At 35.2% G+C, this 23,788-nt stretch overlaps 1 protein-coding gene across 2 annotated transcripts in view; it reads left to right on the top strand.

Moving 5' to 3' along the window:
• The window catches only part of enpp1 (ectonucleotide pyrophosphatase/phosphodiesterase 1), a 100,638-nt gene that overhangs the window by 17,108 nt on the left and 59,742 nt on the right, over positions 1 to 23,788 (top strand). For both annotated transcript variants that reach the window (XM_062035030.1, XM_062035031.1), the window contains exons 2-3: positions 10,808 to 10,880; positions 21,771 to 21,837. In XM_062035030.1, the coding sequence (XP_061891014.1) occupies positions 10,808 to 10,880; positions 21,771 to 21,837 (140 nt within the window). The remainder of the gene's footprint in view (positions 1 to 10,807; positions 10,881 to 21,770; positions 21,838 to 23,788) is intronic.

A 23,788-nucleotide genomic window follows, 5' to 3' on the forward strand; every position in this document is an offset into this window, starting at 1 on the left:
AAGTAAAACAAAACAACAACAAAAAACCTATACGTAGTATGTTGAAGAGGTTAATTTAGCCTACTGATGTGTATATATAAATGGTTGATTTATATAGGCTAGTAAGGTAAAGTTTTGGAGAATGAAAGCAATGCAAGAAAATCTAAAATTAGCCATTTCAGACCACTGCAAGAGGGAAAACCATCTAATGAACTGGGAGGCTGCCAAGGTCATTAGAATGAAAACCAACAAATTCCATCGGTGGATCAAAGAGGCGGTTGAAATCAGGAATAGGGCCCCAAAGACTGTCAACAGGGACGAAGGAGCCTACCAACTACCTCACACCTGGGACACAGTCCTGCAGCTGTGGTGTGACATTAAGGAGAAACCCTGTTACTGTGTGATTGTGGTGTAGTTTATGTGCTAAAATTTGGAAGAGGGCGGGTTGCTAACGCTCACAACACTTTAGTAAGTTAGCTCGCTCTGGCCAGGAGATTAAGTTTGAAAACAGCCCTTTTTTTTTTTTTTTAAAAGACCCATTCAAAAGACTTGACTCCTTCGCAAATGTCACATCTCCACCAGAAAGCAGTTGGCCATCACTGAATCAAACCACCTGCTTATGTTTCTTAATCTGCCTTCAAACAGTTCTAAATGTAAAAAAAAAATGTGAGCACAAAAATTCCCAACTTCCCAGCACATTTTCGGCAATGGAAATTGTTTCTGAGCGGCGCTCAAACGAGAACAGAAACTGTCTAATCAAAATGTATGTTTTTTTTGTGTAGATGAAGCAGAAACAGTATGACATCGCTAACATGTATTTATATATTTATTTAACCTTTTATTTATCCAGGGTCAGACAATTTAACAGATTTTCATTTGCATTGTTGACTTGCCAAAGAGGCACTTTTACATGTCAGATGTTGACGTGTGAAATTATAGATAAGCTCTCAACAGTTCACAAATGTTAACATGCGGGGGTAAAGTGTTGGAACATAAATGAATGTTTAAGATGGACAAATACTTTTCAAGCGTAAAACATACACAGAGAATGTCTGCATATTGTGGTCGACAGAGCAGACAGTTGACAATAAGGAAGCCTTTAGTGGTTCTATATGATGCAAGCAGTGAATATGTGCTAATGTTGGCATGGTAATATTAAAGAAGTTAATATACTTCTAAGATGACGGCAAGCATCAAAATCCCTGTTTTCTTAGGTTTAAACATACACAATTTTCAAAAAAGCTAGCGTAAAATGTTAGCACACTAACATTAGCATGATAACACGTAACTGAATAAGAGGAAATACCAAAAGTGGCAAGGCAGTACTATCATGTTCCCTCACCATGTCTAGTATATAGTCTAGTACAGGGGTCACCAACGCGGTGCCCGCGGGCACCAGGTAGCCCGTAAGGACCATATGAGTAGCCCGCTGGCCTGTTCTAAAAATAGCTCAAATAGCAGCACTTACCAGTGAGCTGCCTCTATTTTTTAAATGTTATTTATTTACTAGCAAGCTGGTCTCGCTTTGCCCGACATTTTTAATTCTAAGAGAGACAAAACTCAAATAGAATTTGAAAATCCAAGAAAATATTTTAAAGACTTGATCTTCACTTGTTTAAATAAATTCATTAATTGTTTTACTTTGCTTCTTATAACTTTCAGAAAGACAATTTTAGAGAAAAAATACAACCTTAGGATTTTTAAACACATACCTTTTTACCTTTTAAATTCCTTCCTCTTTTTTCCTGACAATTTAAATCAATGTTCAAGTAAATTTATTTTTTTATTGTAAAGAATAATAAATACATTTTAATTTAATTCTTCATTTTAGCTTCTGTTTTTTCGACGAAGAATATTTGTGAAATATTTCTTCAAACTTATTATGATTAAAATTCAAAAAAATTATTCTGGCAAATCTAGAAAATCTGTAGAATCAAATTTTAATCTTATTTTAAAGTCTTTTGAATTTCTTTTAAAAGAGTTCTGGAAAATCTAGAAGAAATAATGATTTGTCTTTGTTAGAAATATAGCTTGGTCCAATTTGTTATATATTCTTACAAAGTGCAGATTGGATTTTAACCTATTTAAAACATATAATCAAAATTGTAAAATTAATCTTAATCAGGAAAAATGACTAATGTTCCATAATTTTTTTTTATTTTTTTTTCAAAAAGATTCGAATTAGCTAGTTTTTCTCTTCTTTTTTTCGGTTGAATTTTGAATTTTAAAGAGTCGAAATTGAAGATAAACTATGTTTCAAAATTTAATTGTCATTTTGTTCGTGTTTTCTCCTCTTTTAAACCGTTCAATGAAGTGTAAATATCATTAATTATTAATAATAACAGAGTTAAAGGTAAATTGAGCAAATTGGCTATTTCTGGCAATTTATTTAAGTGTGTATCAAACTGGTAGCCCTTCGCATTAATCAGTACCCAAGAAGTAGCTCTTGGTTTCAAAAAGGTTGGTGACCCCTGGTCTAGTATATATGTTTATATTTTGAGTAAAAGTAAAAATTTTAATGTGCTAATAGTTAGCATACCAGCACCTAGCAAGATGGCATTTCCTGAATGTACTGAACATTTTAGACGTTGGAACGGTTAAAATCCGTCGAGAAATGATGCTAACTAGGACATTTTAAATCCCTTTCATTAATATTAATGGGGGGAGGGGACATGTTTTTTGCCCATATTTTTATGAGTAAAATAGTAAACATGTTAATATGCTAATGGTTAGTATACTACCACCTAGCAAAATAGCATGTTCTAATGTACTGTTCATTTGGATGTTGGAATGGTTAAAATCCGTAGAGAAATGAGAACTAGGACATTTTAAATCAGTGCTATTCATATAAATGGGGGGGGGGCATGTTCTCTGCCCATTGAAGCGCATCGTTTAACAGCCACTGGACAGACATTTGGCCTGAGAGAAACCTGACTGGACGGGCTGTCATGTGACTTCAAAGGAGATCGTCTCATTGGCTGAAGCTGGGGCGCTGCCATTTTTACAATGACGGAGCCTTTTCTGTGTAATTTTCGAAAAATATGTCAAAGTCTGAATCTTTAGGTATATTTTGATACTTGGTGCCGTCTTAGTAGTATGTTAACGTTTCCTTTGTCATCGTGCTAACATTAGCAAGCTAATGTTTTATGCTAGCTTTAAATAATTTTGTTTAAACCTCAATATCATAGATTTCGATATTTGGCGCCATCTTAGAAGTATGCTAACTCCTCATATACTAGCATGCTAACGTTTTATGTTGGAATTTTTGCTACGTTTACGCAACTAAAAGGAAAAACCATGGCTTTAGAAATTTGGTGCCATCTTAGAAGTAGGCTAACTTCTCCTATGTCATCATGCTAACATTAGCATGCTAACATTTTATGGTAGATTTTTTTTAGCTAATTTTATGTTTAAACCTCAATATCATAGATTTTGATACTTGCCACCATCTTATAAGTATGTTAACTTCTCCTATAGTAGCATGCTAAAGTTAACATTTTATGTTGGAATTTTTGCAAGTGTTATGCAATTAAACATAAAAACCATGGCTTTAAATACTTGGCGTCATCTTAGAAGCATGCTAACTTTTCCTATGTCATCATGCTGACTATAGCGGGTTAACATTTTATGCTCGCTTTTTTAGCTAATTTTATGTTTAAACCTCTATCGTAGATTTTGATTGCCGCCATCTAAGAAGTATGTTAACTTCATGCTAGCGTTAGCAATTTCTGATAATTTTACCCAATAAAACGTAAAAACCATGGCTTTAGATACTTGCCGTAATCTTAGAAGTAGACTAACTTCAATTGATCACGGGCAAGAGGTTCACAGCAGAGATAGCAGGCCCCATCATAATTTCCGTGAGAATTTTCTAGTTATTACTGTTATTAGTTATGATTAAGAGTACAGTAATTTGACACTGAGTCTGTGTTTTTATTGCCATCGAGTGTTTACTTAAGTTTATGCAATATAAAACGAGCAAAACTAAGGCTGAAACGACGCGTCGACGTAGTCGACGTCATCGGTTACGTAAATACGTCGACGCCGTTTTTGTGCGTCGACGCGTCGCATAATGACGTCACACTACTGTCATGGCGAAGCGCAAAGCAGACGATCAAAGAAGACGATGCGAGCGGTGCGAGCGAGGGGGGAAAAGCATGCCAAAAGTGTGGGAGTACTTCAATAAACGGCCTAATAATGTTGTTGTATGCACACTGTGTCGAGCGGAAATGGCCTATCATAGCAGCACAACGGCTATGAACGAACATTTGAAAAGAAAACCATCAACTAGTCAATCGTCCGCGCGAGCATACGTTGTCATCATTACACAAAAACATGAATGTGCCATTTGTATCTGCTAGGGGTGTAACGGTACGTGTTTTGTATTGAACCGTTTCGGTACGGGGCTTTCGGTTCGGTACGGGGGTGTACCGAACGAGTTTCTAAGCTAAAGTCTTAACAAGCTGCTTTGCTCCGTCTGCCTCTGTCTCAGCACGCAGCATTGTCCCACCCACACAACCATCTGATTGGTACACACGCAGCATTGTCCCACCCACACAACCATCTGATTGGTACACACGAAGCATTATCAGCCAATCAGCAGTGCGTATTCAGAGCGCATGTAGTCAGCGCTTCAGGGTGGAGCAGATGTGTTTAGCAGGTGAGCATCAGGCAGCGGACTCTCCCCAAATGATAATAAACACCTCCCAGTCAACTACTACTAACATCACTATGAGCCCGTTGACCTTCTAGAAACTTAAACTGCAGCTCAGCTCGCTCGAAATCCTGGCTTGAGGTGAAGGCTAATTAGCTCTCAGTTCCAGCCACATCGACCCCTTCTGAGCGCCTATTTTCAGCTGCTGGGAATATTATAAACAAGAAAAGAACCAAACATGTACACATGCTAACCTTTCTTCATTACAACTGTTAGACACTCACTGGAATGAGTAGAATTGGTTATTGTGTACTGTGTTGGACTGGATGTTTATTTTGCACATTTTAAAAGCAATATTTAATGTTTACAGTACTCCAGAATATTTAGATTGGCACTTTTTTGTATTGGATGTTTATCTTTATTTTTGCACATTTTAGCAAATAAGCAATACTTTCACTTTTGTTGAAATGTTTACACTGTTGTTACAGAATATTTCGTTTTGCACTTTTTTGTATTGGATGTTTATCTTTATTTTTGCACATTTTAAAGCAAAATAAGCAATACTTTTACTTTTGAAATGCTTATACTATTGCAGAATATTAAGATTTGCACTGGATGTTGACTTTTATATTTGCACATTAAAAAGCAAATAAGCTACTTTTAATTTTGTTAAATGTTAAAAGTTTTAAATGTTTACATTGTTACAGAATATTTAGTCATGTTGTTGTCAATGTTGACTGAGTGGCCATACTTCTTTTTTTTTGTAAATAAAAGCCATGCCTTTTGAAAAAACGGGCCTACATTTATTTTTTCATCTTCATTTTGAATAAAAAAATAATCGGCAAAAGGAAAAAATAATCTATAGATTAATCGAAAAAATAATCTATAGATTAACCGATTAATCGAAAAAATAATCTATAGATTAATCGATAGAAAAATAATCGTTAGCTGCAGCCTTAAGCAAAACATTAATATAGTATTTTCCAAATTTTTGTGGAAATCCTGTGCTTTTTAAGGTTCAATGAACACTAAAAACTTTAACAAATTCATATAATCACAAGGTTTTTCAATGTTGATGAAGAAGAAAAAAGCCTTTAAAACATTAACTTTTGCTGCTAATTATTTAAAAAGCTGGCGCACATTCAGTCCATTTAGGGCACAACAATCACAACAAAAGCCTGCAAAATCCCGGGACTGATTAATGATTAAAAGCAGGCTAAAAATTTTTGTTTTGAGATAAACATAAATATAAAACAGTTTTTGCATGTTTAAAGCTATTTTATCAATACTTTTTCAACTACACTCCAAGACCCTCCCCATCTATAAACTGCAAAAAATCTCCTCCCTGCCCTAACTATAAGCTAAAAAGCCAGGGAAGGAGCAGATTTCCAATTACATGGGCGTAAGAGTAACATTTGCAAATCATTTGTGGTAAAGCTGGCACAGATTAGAACATCTCGGTTGGGAAAAAAATAAACGATAGCTCTTTCTTGGTAATTACGGCTGAAGAGGCAAAGGTTTGCAAGGACTAAATACAATAACATATGACTCTTCAAAGACAAACAAATGAGCTCACACTGCAGCTTCTCTCGCTCTGCAAAATACCTCATAAGTGTTTGTTTATGTGAGGATGGCGAAGTAGCAGATGTTGGGAGTTTGTATGGAAACGCTTGAGAATTAGACAATCAATTTGTAAACTGCAGTCGGGAAGTGAAACTATGTGAAGGAGGAACGAGCGTGCGTTAGATGTTGTGTGATCGTAGCTGGATTTGTAGTATATCAATGATATCAAACTGTCATCCAATTTACACAGAAGTAGGGCTGCACAATTAATCAAATGTTAATTGTGATCACGATTTTGGCCGCTATTATTAAATGATCATTTAAAAAACACTTTTGCTGCATTTCAAACCAAAACGAGTTGCACGGCAAAGCTTCGTTGGTGTGCACATCCAAACAAATTATCGAGTTGTGGAGACACGTTAAGCGTTAACACTTCCCTTCTTTCCTCAACCGCCATCGTTTGAGTGCGTTGTAAAGCTGGTTGCTAACAGAGCGGGCCGCCCATCACCGGCGCAAAGCCCCGACGAACTGCTACAAAAGCGGGGGTACCCAAAATACAGACGACCGTAACATCAACCGTACACTGAGGGACCCCGTATCCATCCACTTGTCAAAGACACGCCAAAATAACGGACACAATAACGTTTTATTTGCCCAAAGACATATGTCCTATATAAACTGTGAGCAGTACAATCAATGTGTTCTTTTGTATGTGCCGTATGCATGCATAATCTTATTTTTTCATTGTTTGCACTTTATGATCGCACTCTGCAATGGCATATTTATTTTAATTAGCTCTTTGCTTTTCGTGCATTTTATTTTCTATTAATGAATTGTTTTTTATAGTTTCAATTTGAAATTAAAGCCAAATTTACATACTGTTTGTTTAAAATGGAAAGTGTAATAAAATGTGTTAACAATAAATAATTGTGATTGATAATCGTGATTTCAATATTGATGAAAATAATCGTGATTATTATTTTGGCCCTACACAGAAGTGATGCTGTAGTCTGCGGCATAGTGAACATTTCATACGGAAACATTAGCTGTGCTCGTAAGGATGTAACGGTATTAATAAACCGTGGTTAATACTCCAGATGATTATTACGATGATCGTGAAACCATGATGAATAAGCACTATCAATCAATTTTACGAACCAGTGATGCACTGCTCATTTAGTGGAGAAGCAAGCTATCTTAAATGCTAACATGTATACAAGAGACATTAATGTCCTTCCCCGTTTAAAGTTTGTCTTAAATCATTACAACACTCTAAAACCGTACAAATTAAAATGTAAGAAGATAAATGTTTTTAAACACTGAAATAACAATAATATGGCTCTTGAGAAGCATAACAATTTTGTGTATTTATAAAACTTGGTGAAAACATTTTAGTGTGTATACTTTTTGAGCACATTCAACAATACCGTGATAACAGTCATAAATTTGGTTCCAATGTGGAATTTTCAAATGGTTACATCCCTAGCTCATTCACACACAGACAGAATCCCACTCGGATAACTACATGAATGATGATTAGGGATGGGTATTGTTCACATTTGAACTGATACAGTGCCAATTCCGATACAGGTACTTTACGGTACCAATTTTTGGCACTTTTGTGAATTTTTATATATTTATTGATAATAAAAAAATTTTTTTATTGTAACATTTAAAAATGAGCTAATGATAACTGCGCTGCCAGTTAATACATTTGAGTCTCATTTGCACCACAGTTGCACTTCCAAGACCGTAGATGGCATTACTGTATAGGCTATCTATGGTATGTTTAACTAGGAAGTAGCTTTTTCCAAGAAGCTGAATGTTATGTGGGGTCCTACAAAGTGTTTATACTCTAAGTATTGTGCTTATTACAAACCAGCTCTTTGGTTGTAGTTTTCTTTACTAAATTTGGAGGTGTTTAAATCGCCATGTAAAATCACTAATGCTAAGAGTAGCCTGTCTATGGCAAATCCAATGTAAATTTATCATCAAATTGCAGCATTTTGGAAGAGCGGAGCCTTACTTTATGTTCGAACATTTTCTACCAAGCATACTTGCTTTGTTGCCGTTAAATTACAAGATTATTTAGAGGGAGTTTGGCTGAGGGCTGCTTGATTGTTTGCGTGTGCGTGTGTTTAGTCTACAACCGGATGTGACGTCACGTGCAACACAGGTATTGGACTATGGCACTGTTTGTACCGAGGTAATTCGGCCGGTGCCTATTAAAGTACCAAATTCGATAAGCACCCCTAGTGGTGATGCTGATGTATCCAATTGCTGTCAAATCAACAAGGTGGGAGGAGTTAGATCAGTGGTTCTTAACCTGGGTTCGATCGAACCCTAGGGGTTCGGTGAGTCGGCCTCAGGGGTTCGGCGGAGGTCAAAACACACCCGACTCATCATGTAAATAAAAACTTCTCCCTATCGGCGTATTACGGATACGGCAACAGCTGACTGATTTGCAGGTGTGTAATTTGTTGTGAGTTTATGCACTGTGTTGGTTTTGTTGTTTGAACAAGGTGATGTTCACGCACGGTTCATTTTGTGCACCAGTAAAAAAATATGGTAACACTTAAGTATGGGGAACATATTCACCATTAATTAGTTGATTATTAAGATGCAAATTAGTAACATATTGGCTCTTAACTAATCATTATTAAGTACTTATCAATACCTTATTCGGCATGGCCTTATTATAACTCTAACCCTGGCCCTAACCCTCTAACCCTAACCAAATAACTCTAAATTAAGTCTTTGCTACTTAGAATATGTTCCCCTAGTGTCCAAAAAACTCTAAATTAAGTCTTTGTTACTTAGAATATGTTCCCCATACTAAAATGTTACCAAAAACATATAACTTTGTCTTGAATTTGAAAATAAAAAACATTTTATTTTTCACTAAAGAAGGGTTCGGTGAATGCGCATATGAAACTGGTAGGGTTCGGTACCTCCAACAAGGTTAAGAACCACTGAGTTAGACATTGGCATTAAACATCACACTCCAGTTCACTTTCACTTTCAAACAGGCAACATCCCGCCTCTACGGCTTTGATACCAACTTCGAAGCCGTAAATAGTTGAGGTCAACTGTGTTTTGGCTGTCAAGAAAATATACATATATATATATATACATTATGATTTATGGATATTGTCTGAAAACGTTTTTACTTTACCAAGTTTTTTTTTCTCCCATATTTATATAAATTACCATCTGCAGGCTACTGGTTACAGTTGCATAATGCATAATTTATGTATTATTACACCATGCAAAGTTAGGAAGAATTATGAAAAATACTATGCGTTTTATCAGTGTGTGCACCAGATTTTAATGCATATTGTCACGTCTATCAATTGCAAATGGGGACCAGTACCATGTTTTTGTAGGTATCGACCACATTTCATAGACACTATCTGGTACTATCTGATACGCGAAATAAAACGGCACCCTATATCGATATACAAACATATTTATAGCGGACTGCTTCGAGATCATTTTTGCATTTTCCATACCAACAAAGCCAACATGCATGCAAAAGTAAAGCTCTAATTTTCAAAATGCACTACCTTGATGCTAAATTACATGCTACTTATTAGCGTTGGCAATGTCAACACCTTCAAATCTGGCAAGTTCAACAAAAGACAAGACCTTCAACTTGATGTCAAAGACTACTTCTACCCTAGGACACAGGTGTCCTAATCCCTTTATATGGCCCGCGAAAGCCTGTGCATTTATAAATTACTTCATCTTTTCTTTTCTTACTAAATATACCTGTTATTTCCAGTTTGACGGAAAACAATGCATACTTATCTTTTAAACTTTAATATAATCTAATGCATCAAATACTTAGCGGTAATCATACATTCCAAACATTTTTTAAAATCAAAAATACATAATTATCTGCTTAACACATAATTTCAGTGCCTTATCAGTGTAAAAATGACAAATGATTTTACGATAAACTAGCAGATCAGTCGCCAGAATGTTACTGTTAGTGGTACCAGTGTTCCATTTACAGAAAATACAACTGTAGATATTACCGTAAAAACTGGCAGCTTAGTCACCATAATTTTAGAATGGTAAAGTTTTTGTTTTATTCCATTAACAGTAATATACTGTAAAAAAAAATTAAAACATTTTAATGGTAAAATTCTGGTGACTGATTTGCCATTTTACATAAAAACATTTAATCGAATGCATAGGCAATTGTTACATATCATGAGGCAAATCCTGTTACATTAATATTCATATTATTCACCGTCACACGCCGCTCTCTCAGGGCAGCCATAACTGGGATGTGGTCCTCAATGAAAATGAGCTTGACAGCCGTGCTTACAAACTGAAATGCATGCATACTAAGCAAATATGACGAAGTAGTTTAAAAGAACAAGATATACCGTTGCAACTGGACAGCAAAGTTATCAGTGTTAAAAAAGTTATTATTAAACAAATTAGCATTTATTATTACATGAACACATAAAAGTACCAGAAATTGGTATCGTATCGGTTCAAATGTGAAAGTACCCATCCCTAATTGCAAGTCCAGGTGCGTATGCTAACTGGCATGATGGCAGAAATGTACCGTATATGAAAATATTTATTTCATTGCAGGCTCTAATCCTCTGCTTACTGATCCTCATCCTTACACTGGCCTTCTCCCTGAGCAACGGCAGCAGTAAGAAAGGTAAGTTTCATTACACGTTGGTCAGCCATATAGAACGTTCTCACCGTAAGGAATTTGAAGTATGTGCTGTATTGTGCAAATGTATCGCCGCGCGTAATATTTCCACTCTTGCAACACGACCTTGGTGCCACTATGGCCGGGAGCTAAATGTTGTATTTGTTTTTTTCTTTAGCTTTTGGATCATTTTGTAAGGTTTGTTTTGTCTATTGAGTAATAATAAATAGATACTTTTTCACCGGACTGAAGTTTGCTTCCAGTTCACCAGCCTGGAATACTCCTAGTCGATAACAGACTGATACTTTTTACTTGAAATGTTATGATCTTTGAATACTTTTGTCACCAAACAATGTAACAGCGATATAAAATATTGTGTAAAGAATCAGTCTTACAAAAGTTTATGAAACTCTTAATCTATTTGTGAAAATGTAAACCAGGCACATTTTTACCCCTTTTTAAGCAAGTTAGTCCAGGTCCAGATTTAAAATCACTTGTTTATCGATTATCCCACAGACCCTGAAGGTTCATAAACAGGTTTGAATGTTTTTCACCTCAACCTGGACTAATGTGCTCTACATGCTCCCAAAAAAGGGTCACTTGCACAAATCAAAAACTGTTTTTATGAATGTTTAGGATCCATAGATTAATCTAGTCCAGATTAGAGAATTCTTAGTGGAGTGGTTTTTGATGTGGACCACGACTAAAAAAGGGTTAAAAATGTTGCATTTTAACAGAATAAAGGTTTCGCAATCTTTAGGGTCTGTGGGAAAATCTAGTCCAGATAATAATAAAAATAATACTACTAATAATGTACAGCTCTGGTAATGGGTACATTTGCACGCACCTGCACAAATGTACTTCAAAATGTAACAATCAAAATAAATGCCTTTTTTTTTGTTTACTAGGGCATGCATATGTAATAAGCATTTTGACCATTTAAAATAAACGATAATAAAAAGGAGATGCTTGGAAATAGCATAAATATGCCCCAAAAACTTGGAAAAACGCGATTCATAGCGTTACTTTTTGGTGTAACCATTATGAGCGTTCTGTTCAGGTATATTTCTTTTATATTTTGATAAATCATATTTATGTATTAATGTATATTAAATTTAAATAGGTATTGATCAATCTTTAAGCTGTGTATTTGATTTCAGTTTGCTTTTGACATCTTATTTAGAATTGTAGTTGAAACTTTTACAACCTTGTGTTGCGCTCATGTTGGCGTAACCAAGTTAGATTTCATTTAATGATCTTATTTTGAATATTTATTCCCTTTTTTACATTTAGTATAGTTAAATATTCATTCATAAACATTGAATACATTTCAAATATCAATAAAATGCAATTGCCTTCATCTTATAGGGTAATGTTTAGTTACACCAAGTCATGAGCGTAACACTGCGCTTCATCACTTTGACTTGTAATATCTCTAATTCTGGTGGTGTTTTATGCTTTTTTCTTTTTGGAACATGTACTATACATATAATACAATAAAGTCCCATATAAAATTATGTTTCTAGCAATACTTTATTTTTGCTTTTGAAAGTAACACTCCAATGTCCATTAGTGGAGCTGTATTGAAAGTGTTTAACAGTGGAAATCCTAAATGACAAAAAGACAAATATCTTCATGAGCTGTGTATACCGGGCACCTGGTTCAAGCATAGAAACTTTCAATGAGTGGATTGGTAAACTATTTTCCTCTGTGAACCAAAAAACCATATTTATCTGTGGTGATTTTAACATTGATTTGTTAAACTCAACCAAGCAAAAACATGTTGATGACTTCATTGACACTATGTACAGCCTGTCTCTATATCCAACCATAACCAAACCAAGCAGAATAACAACACATAGTGCCACAATCATTGACAACATTTTTACAAACATTATGGGAAATCAAGTCACCAGTGGCCTATTTATATGTGATATCACTGACCATTTACCTGTTTTTACTTTATATGACTGTCATCTCAAGAAAACCAAAGACACTATGGCAAAAATCTCTAAACCAATAACAACTGAGGAAACAATCTGTGCCCTAAACAATAGTTTAGCAGTTCAGGATTGGACTTCAGTATACAAAGAACCTAATGTGGACAGTGCTTATTGTAATTTTTTAGACATCTTTACTTCCCTGCATAATAAACATTGCCCCGTAAAATAATATTTTATAAAAGGAAAAAATAAAAATAGCCCTTGGATCACAAAAGGGATAATTGTAAAACTGTAAAAAGAAAAACAATCTTTACAAACTTTTCATCAAAATAAAAACAAAAGTCGAACAACGATACAAGAAGTACAAAAATAAATTAACTGATATTATAAGAACAAGCAAACGGTTATATTATCAAAAAAAACTATATGAAAACAAAAATAATATAAAAGGAACTTGGGATGTTTTGAATAGTCTAATAAAACAAGGATATTCCAAGTTGACATATCCTGATTACTTTATTGATGAAAACGGTGAAGATTATAATATGAGTAATGTAGTAAACAAGTTCAATAGTTTTTTTGTAAATGTTGGTCCTAAATTGGCTGTTGATATCCCAGACAATGGAGTTACAAAATCAACTATTGAACAGAATTCTTCGTCAATCTTCCTCTCAGCTACAAATGAGCAGGAAGTGACAAACATTGTGCGGAAGTGTAAAAGTAAGTGCTCCACTGACTGCCATGATATCAACATGATATTGGTTCAAAAGGTTATCCTGAATATTGTAAAACCATTAACTTATATATGTAATTTATCATTCCAGACTGGCTGCTTTCCAAGTCAAATGAAAATCGCTAAAGTAGCTCCGCTCTTCAAAAGTGACAGCAAACACGCTTTCACCAATTACAGACCAATCTCTCTTTTGCCTCAGTTCTCAAAAATCTTAGAGAAACTATTTAACTCTCGACTTGAATCTTTTCTTGAGAAGCATCATATAATCAATGACTGTCAGTATGGCTTTAGGTCCAAAAGAACAACTTCAATGGCAATAACTGAAGCTATTGAGGAAATTACTAATGTACTGGAGCATAAAAGATATGCAGTTGGTATTTTTATTGACCTAAAGAAAGCATTTGATACCATTAATCATTCAATTCTACTAGATAAAATGGGAAGATATGGAATTAGGGGGCTGGCTGGTGACTGGTTAAAAAGTTATTTAACAGGGAGGGTACAGTTTGTTAAAATGGGTAAATTTTTATCTGATACTCTTGGCATTGCTTGTGGTGTCCCCCAAGGGTCCGTGTTGGGGCCAAAACTGTTTAATGTATATATTAATGATATGTTTAATACATCCAAAATACTGAAATTTATACTTTTTGCAGACGACACAAATTTATTCTACAGTAGTGATGACTATAATGAGCTCATAAATACAGTAAACACAGAACTAAACATAGTAAAAAAATGGATGGACACAAATAAATTATCTTTGAATATAAATAAAACTAAGATAGTAATGTTTGGAAATCGCAACATAACGTCTGAACAGAAAATAAGTATTGATGGTACCCAAATTGAAATCGTAAATGAGAATACATTTTTGGGAGTAATAATTGATGGTAAACTATCATGGAAACCTCATGTCAGACACATTAAAACAAAAATCTCCAAAAGCCTCTCAATTATAAACAAAGCAAAACTATACCTCAATGAAAATGCACTCCGTACTCTATACTGCACCTTGGTACTCCCATACCTTACATACTGTGTTGAAGTATGGGGGAATACTTACCAAAACACAATTCATCCTCTGATCATATTACAGAAAAGAGCAGTACGGATCATTCACAACGTTGGTTATTTAGAACATACTCATAATCTGTTTATGCAATCAAAGTTGCTCAAATTTGATGACCTTGTTAAATATAATACATTAATAATCTTATATAAAGCTTTTAACAAATTATTGCCACCTAATCTACAACGTTTTTTTACAAGACGAGTGCAAGCTCATAACTTGAGAGGCTTTGGATATTTCTTATTGCCGAGAGCTCAAACCACTCGTAAACGTTTTTGTGTGTCTGTATGCGGAGTAAAACTATGGAACAAACTGGACTTACAACACAAGCAATGCCAAACTATTAATCGATTTAAACTATTATACAAACATGGGGTCTGGTTCAAATATAGAGATGAGGGTCTTTAATTTGACCTGCTGCTGTACTCTGTCTCAAAGTGTTAACATGTGCTCAATGTTTCCTTACCATTATTGCTATGTTGTCTATTACCATTATTGCTATGATGTCTATTACCATTGTTGGTATATTCATTATTCCTACATTGTTGATACAAATGATTGTTGCAGTGTAATAATTATTGTTACCTGTGGTAATGCCACTATGATACAACATCTGTATTATAATCCTTGAACAAAGTGAGAGTGAAACTCATGTGAATAATCACTGAATGGAGAACTGGGGGTGGGATTAAATAAGTTATCTTCTTCCCACTCCCTTTCAGGCAAAACTGGACAATAATGCACTATATTAATTTATATTATTATGTTTTGTCAACTTGTACGTCTTTGTCATTGCCTCAAATAAATAAATAAAAATGAATGAAAGTAACACTCCAATGTCTATTAGTGGGCTGTATTGAAAGTAACACTCAAATGTCCATTAGTGGAGCTGTACACAATAGTAGTAGCAGTATTTGTAGATGATTTTATTTATATTGCATTTTAGAACTTAAGTACAATGTTTTTTTTGTTTTTTTAAACCTGGACGAGGGATGTAACGTTAAAGGATAATGATAATCGTGGTAAAACTCCCGATGGTTTATTGCCAAGTTGTCAACCAAACCGTGATTGTTAGTATCTTAAATGCTAAAATGAAAACGAGGCATTAACATCTTTCCTTATTAGGAAACGTCATACACCAATCTTAACTTGTAAAAAAAAATAATTGTCTGAACTACTATAGAGTATTTACATTGATCATAAAGAACAAAGTGATCGATATACACTTGACAGTGGGTGTTAACATTTTTTTAAATTTTCGACTGAATCTTGATTATTTTTTGTAACGATTCTTAAACCATTTTTGTATTTATTTTTTTTAAATGTCCAGTCCAGCCACTCAGGCAAATCATATAGTTGATGTAGAAGATCATATATGCTATACAGATTTACTTTACATAAGAGGATACTTCTCTTGCTGTCTTATTTGTATTTGACTTTTTTAAATGTTTGGGTAGAATTTTATTCAACAAAACCAACAAAGTATATTGTCTATTTTAGTTATTTAAAAAAAAAAAAAAAAAACTTGGTTAAAAGATTTTAAGCACATTCAACAATACCACGATAACCGTGATATGAAATTTTGATATCGTTGCATCCCTAATCTGGACTAATGCGGTCTACATGCTTAAACAGGGGTTAAATGTGCCTTCATTGCAAAAAAAAACAGAATAAAGGTTTCACGAATCAGAAACTGTTTTATGGACATTTAGGCACTATAGATTAATCCAGTCCAGAGTTGAGAATTTTAAGTAGTTGTGGTTAATGTGGACTTGGACTAATGTGGTCTACGTGCCTAGGAAAAAGTGGGGTTAAATGTGCCTTCTCAAATGTGAACAGGATTATTACATGGAAATTTAACATTCATAAACAGTTTTTTGGATTTGTGAAACTTTTTGTGGACCACTCTAGTCCATGTCCAGGTAAAGATACAAACCTGTGCTCTGATGAATCGTCAGGGTCCGTGCTATAATCTAGTGCAATTTTGAGGAACCCAATTATGGTGTTGGTTTATTTCGAACATGCATACAATTACAATATGATACATCACATAATTACACTTTCTCATTACAGCCTGTCTGAAAAGCAGTAGGAAGAAGCAGAACTTATTTCATCTTACCCCTTTTTGTTCCATAGTAAATACTAATTTGTTGCTAGTTATTCTGTAAAACAATGAATAAATCAGTAAATGGACAAGCAAGTAAGTACCGGTAAATAATTATTAGATACATAGTTTTTATAAAAAGGTAGTTAAAAATAATGGTTCACATTTTGAGATTAATAATGAGATGAATAATATGATCTCCTTATCAGGAATTTTTTTTTTTGTACTTTGAAGTACTTTCTTAAACTGGAACATTTTAGTACATTGTTTGATTTCTTTGCTTAATCATTCCATGATTTAATTCCACGTACTGAGATATATATATATATATATATATATATATATATATATATATATATATATATATATATATATATATATATATATATATATATATATATATATATATATATATATATATATATATATATATATATATATATACTAAAGTGTTGTAAACTAGATACTTCTCTCAGGTTATATTTATCTTGTTGAAAATAATTGTTGTACATTCTTAGGTAGCAGGTTTTAGTTTGCTTTGTGCATCATTTTAGCTGTTTGCAAATGCACCAAATTATTGAATATTCAGGTATATTAGTATTCATGGATGAAATAGGGTTAAATGTGTCAATTTTTTTAATGAATCTTCCGGGTTGTGGGATAATCAGTCCAGATTAGTCCTAGACTAATGTGGTCTACATGATTAAAAAGAGGTGATATGTGTGTATTATAAAATCGAGTTAAAGTTTTACAAACCATAAACTTGGATTCCTTACACCTTTCTGTTTTTGTTAGTTTTTTGTAATTTTTTGCATTCATTCAATGATTGCATATCAAGTAAAAAGTATCAGTCTGGTATTAACTATCAGTATCGCCCACCAATGGAAGCAAACACCAGCCCTGTTAATTTTTTACTCTTTGAGGGATTTTTTTGGGCCTCCAGAATGCACTCCTGTTTACCAGGAAGTCCCGATTAGTAATTGAAACCCTGCTAAAGTGATGTACATCTCATTTTATCACATTTAACTGAAATCCCAACTGGTTTCAAACTGGTCCTGCAACCCCCTTAGAAGCTCTGTTGTCCAAATGTTCTCTTGCTGACTCTGCGGCTGCCCCCATCTTGGGCGGGGTGCCTTCTCTGTTGTGGCACCACCCTTTCACTTGTATGTCCTATTTAACATCAGATGAAAAACATATGGAAGGAATCGGACTTCAAACCGCAACTTTATTTAGACATGAGACAGATCTGCTTTGTGTGGGATTTGTACCAAAAATCTGTTTAAAAATAGAAGAAATGACAGTAAGAACGCTTCCATTGATTCCTTTTGCGAGAGTTTCTCCTCACCTACTCCCACCACAGAAACTTGACTCTAGAGACCAGAAATGGGCCGTTTTGGGGGTTATTTTTTTCACTTCTGGTCTGGCAAGGCAGTAAGTTTCTCAGCATCATGCTGAGAAAGCCAGCCGGGAGCAGTCGAGCCGAGCGATGGACTGCGCCTTCTTGGGTTGGAGTCGCCTTGTAGATGAGAAGAAACATTTCAGGAAATACGTCATCCTTTTAGAGCAACATTTATCATCCATATACCCTTGAGATAGTCTTGTGACTGTTTATTATGGTAGGAGTGTGCAGCTGCTCTGTGTCATACTGAGACATTTTAATGCTCTTGTGTCGCTAAATAACAAATATCACAAGTGTGTTGGAAATGCAAAAAAACAATAAACAATGTAAATCAAACTGAGTTATTTTTGTAAAGAAACATGTCAGGTATGGTTTACTGTAAGAAAGGAGATGAATAAGCATGTCCAAACCAGCCCAAAAAAGACTTTCCATCTGAAACAGGGTTTCTGCAGGTATCAACAAATCTAATTTAATGTGTCATGGTTTTTTTTTAAACCAATTTAATGCCCTTGTCCTATTGCAGATCAATATTATACCGTGCAGGGACAAGCGGTAGAAAATGGATGGATGGATGGTCAAAACATTATAATTGTCTGTGTGGGAAAAAAAAAAAGTAAGCATTGACAATGATGATCTAGAATAGTTTAAAGCTAAAATTGTAGATTACCTGTTACTTTCTAATGAATTAGAATTGGTTCACAAGACTGTTTTAATCTAATAATTTATTTTTTTGGAGTGGTAGCAGCAGCTGCCAGTAGTGGTGGCGACAGCAGAAGTTGCTTTGTTGGTTACGCCAAATAAATTCGGCGCCGTTTAATCGCTAACTTGTGATTAGCTAATAGCATGTAGGATTTCACCCCATTAAACTTTTTTGCCTCTGGACATCAAATTTAATGCTTTTTAATGGCATTTAAGACCTTCATTTTTGCAAAATCCATTTAATGACTTTTCTCGCTTTTTAATGAACAGTTTCAATCAACTTTTAAATAAACAGCCTTTTAGTAATTAAGTCATAATTTTTGTTACAAATGCAGAAAAAAAGTATTTTATTTAACAACAAATCAAGGATCTAGTAAAAGGTTCAATATATCGATTTAAACATTTATGCATTTTTTGCAAGTATATACTCCAATTTTAAACGCAAGCAGATGTATTAAAGTTTCACTCCCCAAATATACCATTATACTTTAATATAAATAGATGTTACAGGGTGGTGGTGGTAACTCAAATTCTTAAAACACTGCCCAAAAGCACCTGGTCTGCCAGAGAATAAGATGATCTGGCAAGAGAGATCAGTGTTGCCAACTTAGGGAAATTGTCGCTATATTAAGGGAGAAGTCAACCTATGAGTGAAGTGAATAACATTTATATAACGCTTTACATAGTGAAACCCATTATCTAAGTTACATTTAAACCAGTGTGGGTGGCACTGGGAGCAAGTGGGTAAAGTGTTTTGCCTAAGGACACAACAGCAGTGACTAGGATGGTGGACGTGGGTATCTAAGCTGGAACCCTCAAGTGTCTGGCACGGCCAACCTACTGACCGAGCCACGCCGCCGCCTATGGGTGACTCGTTTCGATATTGATATCAGTCCGATGTCAGCAAAAAACAATTATCGGATTATATCGGCTTGCATTGAAACTTTCTCATATAAGCTTCCATTAAAGCCATCTAAATGTCCTCCAAATACACACAATGTTGGTCTTTTCTTCTATTTTAGTGAATTACAAAGATTAGCCTTAAAAGCTATAGGGCTTGGCTACTAAACGCGAGCAGCTCCACAACAGCTAAGCACACAAGCTATATGTAATACGTGTCCTTAAAGGCCTACTGAAACCCACTACTACCAACCACGCAGTCTGATGGTTTATTTATCAATGATGAAATCTTAACATTGCAACACATGCCAATACGGCCGGGTTAACTTATAAAGTGCAATTTTAAATTTCCCGCTAAACTTCTGGTTGAAAATGTCTATGTATGATGACGTATGCGCGTGACGTCAATCGTTGAAACGGGAAGTATGCGGACACATTGAATCCTATACAAAAAACTCTGTTTTCATCTCAAAATTACACAGTATTCTGGATATCTGTGTTGGTGAATCTTTTGCAATTTGTTCAATGAACAATGGAGACTGCAAAGAAGAAAGTTGTGGGTGGGATCGGTGTATTAGCGGTGGACTACAGCAACACAACCAGTAGGACAGAGATGGATAGCGGACGCGCTAGCCGCCGAACTCACCTTAACTTCCTCCGTCTCGCCGACCGCATCTGTGATCGGGTGAATTCCTTCGTCGCGCCGTCGATCGCTGGAACGCAGGTGAGCACGGGTGTTGATGAGCAGATGAGGGCTGGCTGGCATAGGTGGATAGCTAATGTTTTTAGCATAGCTCTGTAAAGTCCGGTTGCTAAGTTAGCTTCAATGGCGTCGTTAGCAACAGCATTGTTAACCTTCGCCAGGCTGGAAAGCATTAACCGTGTATTTACATGTCCATGGTTTGATAGTATTGTTGATCTTCTGTCTATCCTTCCAGTCACGGATTTATTTATTTTGTTTCTATCTGCATTTGAGCCCGATGCTATCACGTTAGCTCAGTAGCTAAAGAGCTTCGCCGATGTATTGTCGTGGAGATAAAAGTCACTGAATGTCCATTTCGCGTTCTCGACTCTCATTTTCAAGAGGATATAGTATCCGAGGTGGTTTAAAATACAAATCCGTGATCCACAATAGAAAAAGGAGAGAGTGTGGAATCCAATGAGCCAGCTTGTACCTAAGTTACGGTCAGAGCGAAAAAAGATATGTCTTGCACTGCATTCTAGTCCTTCACTCTAACGTTCCTCATCCACGAATCTTTCATCCTGGCTTAAATTAATGGGGTAATCGTCGCATTCTCGGTCCGAATCGCTCTAGCTGCATTGAAAACAATAGGAAAATGTGAGGAGCCTTTCAACTGTTGACGTCACGCTACTTCCGGTACAGGCAAGGTTTTTTTTATCAGCGACCAAAAGTTGCAACTTTATCGTCGATGTTCTCTACTAAATCCTTTCAGCAAAAATATGGCAATATCGCGAAATGATCAAGTATGACACATAGAATGGATCTGCTATCCCCGTTTAAATAAAAAAAATTCATTTCAGTAGGCCTTTAATTGAACACTATTACAGTCTAAAACAGCACATTGTCAATATAAACAGGTATCAAATAATTAGCGTTCCATATTACTTACACAGTCTCCAAGGCAGAAGCGTATTGGAAAGTATCCAGTAACAAACGTGTCCGCATCATTTAACTCACTGCATTATGATCTTAAATTGTCGCTAAAAAAATGACCACTCGACTAACTAAAAGATAGCATAAGTCCATTCCGGACAGTTAATAAATAGGATAGTGTTTTTCAAATACCCGTTATTGTAGTAATGTGTATAATGGGCCTGTGACACATTCAAAAAATAAAATAAAGCAAAAATGAGGAAAAAGGCATTATGTAACAAGAAAAAGCTCAAATGTATTTAATTTGTCTTAAAATATAAACATTTTTTAGCGTTTAGCACATGCATATTTTTACCTGGTGATGGGAACTTCTTTAAACGTACCATTTTTATACTGTAAATATAACCCAGACACTCTTCTTCTCACTTTTCCAGGTGACGGTGAGCTCTGGCTGCAGTATGAAGCGACAGCGGGAAGTGAACAGCCACAGTGTCCATCAAGGTAATATCCCTAACATTTTTGCAAAAATGCAGTACATTCCTCAAACAAAAAGTGGTAGAATTTAGAGTTTAACCAAAGATTTTGGGAAAAATATGTGAATTAGTTAATTACCAAATTATGTGTGGAATGAAATATTAATGTAAAAAAAAACTAACAAAATATAACGCATGTACAGTATTTATATGGCTTTATTAATAGACTTAACCTCTAAATTAAGGTATTTTAAATAAAAAAAGACCCATTTTAATTTGAAAATGTTTCATCAATTGAGTCTTGTTTTGCTCAGGTGCAAAAACTGGCTCATGGAGCTCTGGGATGTAGATCTACTCGGTGATGCTACAGACATAGGAGCAGCAACAGTTGCATGAGTTAGAGTCCCTTGCTGGTCTTTTCTCCAACTCCATTTCACTGTTGATGATTATCCATCCATCCATCCATTTTCTACCGCTTGTCACTTTTTGGGGTAGTCCTGCTTAATAGTTTTTTTTTATTTTACAAGGTGTACACTGCCGTTTCGGAGTCTTAACACTTGAAATGTATTTTAATATATTTGTTGTTGTAAAAATAACGTTGATTTAGTCTGAAATTAGACATAACAGCAGTATTGTCACAGCAATGCAGTGTTTTATACCATCAGGTAGCATATTTTATTGTAAAACAAACATTGATTTATACACAATTAGTTGAAAATGTAGTTACCGTTTCAGCAATGACTTCTGGGTAGATGCATGTCAATTTTAACCAATGCTGGACACTGGAGTGACAAATGGGCCTTTAGCCAAGTAGATGGCATAGTGGTCTCACGCCAGTCACAAAGGTTCAAATCCCAGAGGGACCAAAAGCATGGACTGAACCAGAAGGATTACATTAAGTTAACTTTGGCATGTTTACTTAACTAATTTCGCAGCCGTACACCTAATGAGTCATATGGTCTAATTGGAACTAATACAACGTATATTTAACATTTACATACTCATACTACGTTTCAGTAACGTTTCCGATAATCAACATTCAAACCATTTCAAAGTCAAGCCGTTTCAGTAGCATTTCAGTTGAGCTTCAACTCTTCAATATTCAAACCATTCCGACATTTAAAAATGTTCTTAAATAATTCCATATTCTTTCAGCAAATTAAATCAGCTTTGGCATTTGGGCATTCACATGCAATATCCAAGAAAATTGCATTTCCTAGTTGCCATTAACATTAAAACAATATAGATGTCAGGTCTATTCAACTGGTGACCCGTGGGCCAAGTCGGGCCCAGGAATGACGCCATACTGGCCCCGGAGTATAGTTCAGACTTGGTAGACAAACATTTGAGCAGCAAACTCCTAAAAACAGTAGAGTGCTCCTGGTGTATCGAGGAACTTGGACCATTGTTAACACATCGAGAGATCCTTGCATTGACATTTTAACCTTGCTAGCAAACACAGAATACTGGCGTCCAAACTTGAGATTTACATAAATAACTAAGGCGTTTCTCAAGGCACCCCTTTAAGTCTTCTTCTTTTTTGACAGTTACACATTTTTTTCCGTAATGTGATTTATGTAACTAATGCGTTGCTGTGTCTTGTTTACTTTACATGCCGTCAATTATTTGCTCAACTTCTTTAGTTGCACTGGTGGTGTCCCTCAAGGTTCTATTTGAGGTCCTCTCTTTTTCACCATTTGGGGCTATTTGACTGGTGGCCTGGGGGTTCAGTTAAAAAAACAAAAAACACTGGAGCGCGGTTATAGAGATGTAGTTTGACTAGCTTTTTTGCAGAAGATCCTTAAACAGCAGAGTGCTCCTGTAACTCTGACAAAATAGACCAAAATCAAATATCTACTGTAGAGGATGCTGTTTTTTACAGACTATATAGTGGCCCCCAAAAGAAGTGTTTATCTCTGGTCTATGTATTCCAATCTAAGCTGTCCTGTTTTAATCTCATTGAACCGATTCTCAACTCT

The sequence above is a fragment of the Entelurus aequoreus genome, linkage group LG23 (genome assembly GCF_033978785.1).
Source record: "Entelurus aequoreus isolate RoL-2023_Sb linkage group LG23, RoL_Eaeq_v1.1, whole genome shotgun sequence".
Lineage (NCBI taxonomy): Eukaryota > Metazoa > Chordata > Actinopteri > Syngnathiformes > Syngnathidae > Entelurus > Entelurus aequoreus.